At 31.0% G+C, this 10,000-nt stretch overlaps 1 protein-coding gene across 1 annotated transcript in view; it reads right to left on the reverse strand.

Annotated features, from left to right (window-relative positions):
* Window positions 1-10,000, reverse strand: part of LOC137628462 (protein O-mannosyl-transferase TMTC1-like) — a 160,024-nt gene that overhangs the window by 2,889 nt on the left and 147,135 nt on the right. The window contains 5 exon segments of the mRNA XM_068359622.1: window positions 1,306-1,566; window positions 2,203-2,347; window positions 3,250-3,385; window positions 6,130-6,344; window positions 8,824-8,967. Coding sequence (XP_068215723.1) covers window positions 1,306-1,566; window positions 2,203-2,347; window positions 3,250-3,385; window positions 6,130-6,344; window positions 8,824-8,967 — 901 coding nt within the window.

Consider the following 10,000-nt stretch of genomic DNA (forward strand, 5'->3'; position numbering starts at 1 on the left):
AAACAATATTTCGTTTTCCTCAACCGTTTTGGCATATGTGTTCACAGTAAATCCTATATTTTCCTAATTCAGCAGTTTTCAGTCAAAGGTACATTTCCAGCTAGGTTCATTCATTCACAAAATTCTGTCCAGTTAAAAATTTGCCGTAAAAACGGTAAAAATTCTGGGAATATATATTGCCAGGCATTTGTCATTTCAAAAATGGATAAATTAATGTAAAGGAGTGATATTACGGTCACCAACCCGTAAAAGATAATAACCAAAGTAGGGTAAGAATTACGGTCGCCTGTATTTTATTGAAATACGGCTGAGAACAGTATAGTTTAATGGAGAATTCTCGTTTAAAGTTACTAGTTTTTTTTTTCATTTTAATTTTTTTTTTTTTTTTTTTTTTTTTTTTTTGACAGTGTATCATTATCATCATTGTGAAATATTCTTCCTAATATCATCCTCTGCCAATGATATGAAGGGACTTTACGTTCGCAGCTGAGTTACCCTTTTATCCTATATCGTTATCAACAGAAATCTTCTAGGAAATATTAGTTATTAATTATAATCCTCTTCTTATGTCAAAAACAGAAATAAATGGATATGTTCAACAATTGTATCATATCGAAAAAAAATAAATAATATATATTTTAACAACATTTAATAGGCATAATTGCGGATTATCAAACAGGACAGATTAATACAAAGCTTAACATAACTTTAAATGATTCGAGATGTAAGAAACGTATTATTATATATATATATATATATATATATATATATATATATATATATATATATATATATATATATATATATATTTTTTTTTTTTTTTTTTTTTTTTTTTTTTTGTGGAGTTCGCATAAGCCTTGTTTATAAGAGCGATATTTTTAAGATCTTTAGTTAATATTGCTAGCCTGATTATCGACCATCTACTATTTTAACAGGATACTCATTTTCTGTTGAACCAAATTTTTGATAATAATAATAATAATAATAATAATAATAATAATAATAATAATAATAATACAAATAAAAATATTAAAATAATAATGATTATTATTATTATTTTTATTATCATTATTATTATTATTATTATTATTATTATTATTATTATTATTATTATTATTATTGGATGTGATAATAAGTTACTAATACTTGTATAAGAGTAAATATTAAAGAATCGTTTACTTTTCCATTTCAATAGTCCTTTTAAGGGAAGGTTAATGAAACTGATGATGATAATAATAAAAATAAAGATGATGATAATGATGTTTACTAACAAGTTATTCACAGAGCCCAACAAGCAATACTGACTTGAGCAGCTTCCTCGTCATGGTTCCGATCCTTGAGCAGATCCGCGTAATGGGCGTGAATGTGTGCACAGAACGCGGGCGGGTTTGAGCAGTTGTGAGCAGCACGGTGGGCGAGTGCCAGGGCGTCTTGGGAGCGGTTGGTGTAGGTGTAGAGGAGGGAGAGTTGGAAGAGGGCTTCCTGGTGGTGGGGCTCCTGTGACAGCACCTGCAGGAGGAGCTCTTGGCTGTCCGTGTAACACTTCTGCTGGAGTTTCACGCGGGCCTGGATTGGAGAGAGAGAGAGAGAGAGAGAGAGAGAGAGAGAGAGAGAGAGAGAGAGAGAGAGAGAGAGAGAGAGAGAGAGAGAGTAATTTAAATGATGAGACATATGTGCTTTGAACTTCATTCTGTTATATAAATTATCTGAATAGTATATGTTTTTCCAAATCTCATAAGGTAATTTTTTGTTATACTGATCTATTTATAGTTGAGGGGGTAAATAATAATAATGATAATAATAATAATAATCATTATCATTATTATTATTATTATTATTATTATCATTATTATTATTATTATTATCATAATTATTATTACTATTACTATTAACATACTACTGTATATCAATGTATAATCTACTTTTATAAATGAGCTATAAAATTTTGGAAAAAGTCTTAAGGCAAAACGGAAACAAGAAGAATAGCAAATAAATAAATAAGAAAATAAAAAAAGATAGCTGATTATAGCACTTCCTCGAGTAAAACTGTTACTGATTAAAGGCAAGTGAGAAGGATATAAAATTGGCTGCTACTGAAGGTTTTTGGGCTTGCCACATAATCATAGAAATTCAAATACATACAATTCCCTGTTCTAACTCTTATATTAACAATATATACAAACTGTTACATCAGAGACTTACCAAGTACACACGAGAAGACAACATGTGAGGGTAAAGTCTCAGCACAGTCGAGAAAGTAAGAGATGCTTCTTCGAGTCGTCCCGTGTTTAAGTAAAGCTTTCCTAAGCTCTCTCCAATCTCGGGGTCCCATGTCAGCGCCAGAGCTCTTGAAAATTCAAGCTTTTATGACTAAATGAAAACATGGCGTAGTGTAAATTTGGAGGACACTTTTCTGATTTAGAAATGGTATAGGATGAGAGAGATTTTATGCAAGGATAATTAACTAAAAAAATTAATATTGATATATTTTCTGTTCTAGGCCTAGTTACTTGATTATATATGAAAAACTATATTTAAAATATGAAGCCTCTAAACAGTTATGCTTTCTTATTCGAATAATGAACATCCTTGTACATCTCTTCTTTATATTTCTTTTCAGATAGGAAGATTCCGTGTGTAATCTAAATTACTCTTGCTCTCTAATTTCTGTAAAATATTCTTTTTTTCGCAATAAGAAGAGTAGATAGAAAATCTCTTTTCGAAAAGTGGCTCTTCACATATCTTTAGATTTAATATCATTAATTAGGTGGCTAAGTTAATGGAATGAAGGTAATGATAAACGATTAATTCAGACATAATTTAAAATATTCCGGACATTTAAATCTTGTGTCTCAAAACCAATCTATACTAATGACTTGTGTCATCAGTATCAAATTAATTTTGAATATTCACTTAATAGAACCGTGTCATTTTCAAATCTTAGGTTGTAAAGATATTGTCCGTTATGTTAATTCCTATATACTTCTGGGAACGTTGTGAATAACACACACGCTAGTACATACATACATAAGTGTATATATATATATATATATATATATATATATATATATATATATATATATAAATATATATATACATATATATATATATATATATATATATATATATATATATATATATATATATATATATATATATATATATATATTAACCATAATGAGCGAAACGTATCGAAAAGCGTTTCGGATTTCTTTTCCCAATCTGCATTCGATTCTAAACCTCGCTTACCTTTTGTAGAGAATTTCTGCTTGATTGTTGTGACGTAAACTCCTCATTAACATGGCCGTGTTGACCAAGGCGACGGTATGTTCTGGATCCAGGTCAAGGGCTGTCTGGTAATGGTGCAGTGCCGCGTGTTTACGACCTGAGACGGTAAATGGGGAAAGAAGACTTTAGAAGAATAGATTTCTTCTGAAAGATTTCAGGATTTATATGCCGAAGGGGGATTGGAGCTTTCTTTGTCTCTTTTGCGAGAAATTTATTCTAAGTAACATATGAATATATCGTTATTAAAGATGTTGTATTTGTCTTCACACACACACATTCATATATATATATATATATATATATATATATATATATATATATATATATATATATATATATATATATATATATACACATATATATATATATATATATATATATATATATATATATATATATATACATGCATATACCTGTATATATATATATATATATATATATATATATATATATATATATATATATATATATATATATATATATATATATATATATATATATATATACACATGCATATACCTGTACATATATATATATATATATATATATATATATATATATGTGTGTGTGTGTGTATACATATATATATATATATATATATATATATATATATATATATATATATATATATATATATATATATATATATATAGATGTATGTATGTATGTATTTGTGTGTGTGTGTACAGATATGCACAGTGGGCTTATATGTATGCGTATCAATGTATGTATTATCATCATCATCATCATCATCATCTCCTACGTCTATTGACGCAAAGGGCCTCCGTTAGATTTCGCCAGTCGTCTTTATCTTGAGCCAATAAATAAATACTACTCTATTCAACAACTCTTACTTCACGTTTCATAGTCTTTAGCCATGTAGACCTGGGTCTTCTAACTTATTTAGTGCCTTAAGGAGCACAGTTGAAAATTTGGTGAACTAATCTCTCTTGGGGAGTGCAAAGACCATATCCAAATCATCTCTATCTACCCCTCATCATGATCATCATGATCTCCTCCGTATATGGCACTTGGGTAATATCTCATAGTTTCATTTCTAATCCTGTCCTACCATTTAACCCCCAATATTCTTCTGAGGGATTTGTTCTCTAATTTACAAAATTGGTTGGATATTGTTTCATTGTCATAATACGACTCATGTTCATATAGTAACACCGATCTCACTAATTTGATATATACCCTGATTTTACATGCAATTTCAGGTGATTTGATTTCCAAATTTCCTAGCATTCGCCCGATTTCCTTTATTCTCAGTCAATGACTAAACTCAAATTCTAAAGACCCTGTATCAGAGATTATGTTCTCTCTCTCTCTCTCTCTCTCTCTCTCTCTCTCTCTCTCTCTCTCTCTCTCTCTCTCTCTCTCTCTCTCTCTCTATATATATATATATATATATATATATATATATATATATATATATATATATATATATATAAATATATAGGATTGTACCTCATTAATCCTTTCTCCTCCCAATGATATTTCATCTTCCATTGCATATTCCGTATCAATATACGCATATTTCGTTAGACACATGCAATAACCGAGTGTTTGCTTAGGGTTATTAAAAGGTTGAAAAAAAAATATAGTTGATGTCCCTTATTTCAATAACTGTTTACCATCCATCAATTTGGTTAGAGATGTAGTTATAAAATAATTAATTGCTAATCTTTCTTTTTACTGGTCAACTTGCCTTTTTATACCATATAAAATTTTGTGTCATTCTTCATATGTGAAGAAAAAAAAATTGCCTAATTTGGTTTATCTGTCTAGCCTGACTCATGAAGTTCCAAAAAGATTTTTTTTAATCTATAGGCCAACGTCTCTTATCTCATCTTATTTCAGAGCTCGATCGTCCGGAAAGGCTAATCACTGAAGACCCAATTCACTTCAAATCTTTCTCACATACATTTCAGCATGGTATTGCTACCATTAGTATCTGTATAACTTTACGTTCACCTTTACAGTTTCTCTTCATACGTAGAATAGAATCCATTTAATCCAAGTGGATTGTTCAAAAATCTATTTTTTTACCGATATATTCTTAATACTGGGTAAAATTACGTTGCTTCTATGCTTTTTCCTGTTTTTCTATTACCTTAAGTTGCAACCTCTTGCTCAACAAGTCAACGATGAAATTTATATTTCCTCTTGCAATTCCAAATGAATTGGCTATTCTTATCTTCCAAATTATAGCTTCAAAGTCATAGCCACTATTATTTTCGAAATAAAAAAGAAATATCTTTCCACCTTCATCGTAAATGTTTTCTAAAATTATAAATATCTCTTCTAATAAAAACATTTATTTCTGGTCTACTGACGTTTGATCACCCATTGTATGATACTATAAATCTGTCAAAATTATCAATATGTGTTTTTTATGTATTTTTTTTCTATTATGGAACATCTATTTTAATGTTGTTACTGTTATTAAATATCTTAATTTTTCATTACTTCTTGTAGTTTATTTATTTCCTTATTTTCTTTCTTCGCTGGTCTATTTTTCCCAGTTGGAGCCCTTGGGTTTAAGGCAACCTGCTTTTCCAACTGAGGTTGTAACCTAGCTATTTTTAATAATAATAATAATAATAATAATAATAATAATAATAATAATAATAATAATAATAATAATAATAATAATAATAATGATAAAAATAATAATAATAACTCCGTAGCTTCAATTGCTCTGTTTGTATCTAAACATCTGACTTTCATGAGAAAAACATTTGTTTTTTCTTTTTTCGATTAAAAATATTACCAAAATTCCAATTTGGGAAAATACCTTCTAAAAAAAACCACTGCAGCTTATAACTCACTGACCTACTGTATGAAGGAAAGCTGCGTAGTTATTATGGACTACTGGATCGAACGGCCTTGCCCTTAGTAAGGTGAGATGGAGTCTCTCGGCATCAGCAGGACGTCCTGCATCGACGTACATCCCCGCTAAAGCCGATACGGCGTCCTTGTTGCTGGCATCATGGGTGAGGGACTTCTCCAGCAGGAGCATCGCTTCAGCTACGCCCCCTTGTCTTCTGCTTCCAAAGTAAACAAGGGAGGAGGGTTAAGATTTCTGTTCTTTAACAGGAAGATACACAGGGAGACAAGTGAACAAGAAAACAAACAAACGAATGGTCAAGATTAATTCTTTACTGAAAACTATATGAAATATACTTCATAGCTGTAAAACAAAAATAGAGCAAAAATCAAACATAAGAGAGGAAAGTATTAAAAACAAGGCATGTAAAGGAAAAAAGGTTATTTGTAATATTTAAATCTTTAAAAGGCGCTTGAAGTAGTGCTGACCTTTCCCATTCTAAATTTGGCCATTTAAATCAATAAATCCTATAAAGTGGATACTCATTAATAACTGAATATGAAATAAAGGGACTATTACTTAGGAAGAATTACTATGATAACGTAAAACAATAAATATGTTCAAAGTCCTGTATAATACTCAGTGATAACAATAATACAATAGCCAAATATAGTCAGAGATATGAATTAGGCTTGGTGGATTTGTATCATCTAATGGTAATAGGTGGGCCAGGGCACCAGCCACCCGTTGACACACTACCACTAGAACAGACAGTACTACTTCGGATCCTTCTCTCTGGTTACTGTTAATTTTTTCTTTGCCTACACATACACCGAATAGTGTGGCCTATTATTTACATATTCTCCTTTATCCTCATACACCTGACAACAATAAGCTTTACCAAACAATTCTTCTTCACCCACGGGGTTAACTACTGCACTCTAATTGTACAGTGGCTACTTTCCTGCTGGTTAGGGTAGAAAAGACATTTGTTATTGTAAGCAGCTCTTCCAGGAGAGGGACACTACAAAATCAAACCATTGTTCTCTAGCAGTGGGTAGTGCCATAGCCTCTGTACCATAGTCTTCCACTGTCTTGGGTTAGAGTTCTCTTGCTTGAGGGTACATTCGGGCACGTTATTCTATCACATTTCTCCTCATACTGTTTTGTAATTTATTTTTATAGTTTTTATTAGATACATTTATATTTATGTTACTGTGCTTTAAATATTTCATTTTTCATTGTTTTTTTTTTTGGTTTTTTTCATCACTGGGCTACTTTCCCTGTTGGAGCCCCCTGGCTTATAGCATCCTGCTTTTCCAGCATTAGTAAGTAATAATAATAATTACAATATCCATGCTCTGTATGCATACAATTTGAACAATTCTATTCCGTCATCATGATTCAATTATCAAAGAAGACTAAGACACCGAGTCAACACTTCTAAAATATTGCATAAAGATATTGAACAATTAGACTAGTAATTCCCGCAAGTGATCCATATTTGCTTCGAAGCTAATAATCTTTATAATTCTCGTGTCAAAAAGTTATGAATATAAGCAGTCAAGCATTTTTATAATTTTCATGTCAAAAAATTAATCAAAATGTTGTTTCATTTTCAAGAATTGTTATAATTCCCAGGTAAAAAAAATATCAAAATATTGTTTTGCGGTATTTTTTTTTAATAATTCTTAGATAAAAAGTTATCAAAATACTTTTTTGCAGTTATAAATTTTTTTATAATTCCCAGGTCAAAAAGTTATCAAAATATCAAGAATTGTTATAATTCAGAGGTCCAAACATAACGACCATCAGAGAGTTTATTTTCATAGCCTACTGACTTCACAATGATGAATGCATCCTAAAGACGAACCAATCATAAGTGATATGATTCTACGACTCACAGATATCTCCCTTAATATACTATTCCCCTCACAAAGATAATCCTCACAAACTGAAACTTTGTCAGATTAAGCCAGTCCATCCCAGGGCTTCGCTTCCCTTAAGGGGAAACTAAGCTGGAGAACATTCGTGTTTTCAAATGACTTTGTACGATCCGGCTAATATAGGATGAATCTCCACTTTGTAACTCGAACCAGCGTCGCTTCTGAAGTTGAGGAGAGTTAGTTTAGTTATTGGAACAATGCCAGTTCATCTACTTTTAAGATGGCTGTAAGTGCGTTTGTCTAGGAGAATGTTGTTGTGCTTATACACAAACACAAAGACACACACACATGTAGTCCTAATATTTGTAGGTTTTAGATTATTAGCAATTTTTCTTCTTTTTTGAAATAGATTTTTCCCGCTTCTTAGCACTGACAAAGGATAGTCCCGAATACTCGTAGGTCTTAGATTTTAAGTAATGAATTTTTTTTCTTTTTTTCTTTTTTTATCCTGGCACTTTTCAAATAGATATCCTACGCTTCTTAGTACTGAGAGAAGGTAATCCTAATACATTTAGGCTTATATTATTAGCATTTTTCTTTTCTTTTTAAACTTTTCAAATACATTTTCCCCTCTTCCCAGTACTGACAGAAGGTAGTCCTAAATACTCGTAGATCTAAGATTACCATTTTTTTTTTTTTTTTTTTTTTTTTTTTTTTTTTTTTTTTTTTTTTTTTACTTTTATTTCAAAAAGATTTTCTTCCACTTCTCAGTACTGACATAAGGTAGACTTAATACTCGTAGATCTTACTCACTTTTTTAGGCTGGCAAGATTATAGTAGGCCCGGGCGTGCTGCGGGTGTGCCTTCAGAGCCAAGCGAAAATGGGTTTCAGCCTCTGAAGTGTCGTTGAGGAGTGTTGCCAAATTGTTGTGAGCGCTCGAGTGTTCGGGCCATAGCCTATTGGTGATAGAAGAATTGGTGTTATATACGGGTTACGTTTAGAATTTTATCAGGAATTCTAAACTTGTCATAAATCAACTGAAAATTTTAGTTTTTGCATCTCAGCTTCCACAAAAACATTCTGGAAAATACGACATAAATTATACAAATATGGTTTTTCATCCGCAGCATGGATCCAACAGATCAAGAAAAATAGAACAAAAATTTATTTTAGAACTCTCTCTCTCTCTCTCTCTCTCTCTCTCTCTCTCTCTCTCTCTCTCTCTCTCTCTCTCTCTCTCTCTCTCATCTTCTGAGCTTTTTCTTTTATATTTATACATTTTGTTTACAGAGTTTCTGCATTCTATCATACTTATCTTATTCTTTTATTATACTCTTCCTTTTAATTAGATTTTTGTTTCCAGTATTCATACATAGAATTAAGGTTTTACTTCATGCCATTTATTTACTATTATAATATTTGTGTGCTTGAGGGTTGTTTTTAATTTTTGTATTTTGTATTTTGTATTTTCGTATTTAGGACCCCTCATCAAAATCCATATTTTCACTTGCTATCAAAGATTGAGTATGGCTACATCACTAAACCTGCATTTGTTTCTAGTTTGAATTTTAACGCTAGTTCTCCATTGAAAGAAAAAGAATCAAGTCCTTAGACAAGATCCCATTTTATAACAAACGAGTGCTTTGATAAATTTTATATTAAACTAGTCCCCTCTTCAGTCAACACATAACTGTTATTTGTAAGAACTATCAACACAATGACCTTAGGACGAGATGTACTTGACACCTACCTCAACCATCATTTCATGAAAAAAAATGATGTTCAAAGTACACTAAGTAGTTCAAATGCTGCACTGGTAAAAACCCGTAATTTTAATTGGGAGTTCTACGTAAAAATATATTACTCCAAGCCGTATTCTAGTAATATACAGACGACCGTAATTTTTACCCTACTTTGTCATTATCTTTTACGGGTCGGTGACCTTAATACCCCTCCTTAACGTCAATATATCAGTTTTTAAAGCAGTAA

The sequence above is a fragment of the Palaemon carinicauda genome, chromosome 2, assembly GCF_036898095.1.
Source record: "Palaemon carinicauda isolate YSFRI2023 chromosome 2, ASM3689809v2, whole genome shotgun sequence".
Taxonomy (NCBI): domain Eukaryota; kingdom Metazoa; phylum Arthropoda; class Malacostraca; order Decapoda; family Palaemonidae; genus Palaemon; species Palaemon carinicauda.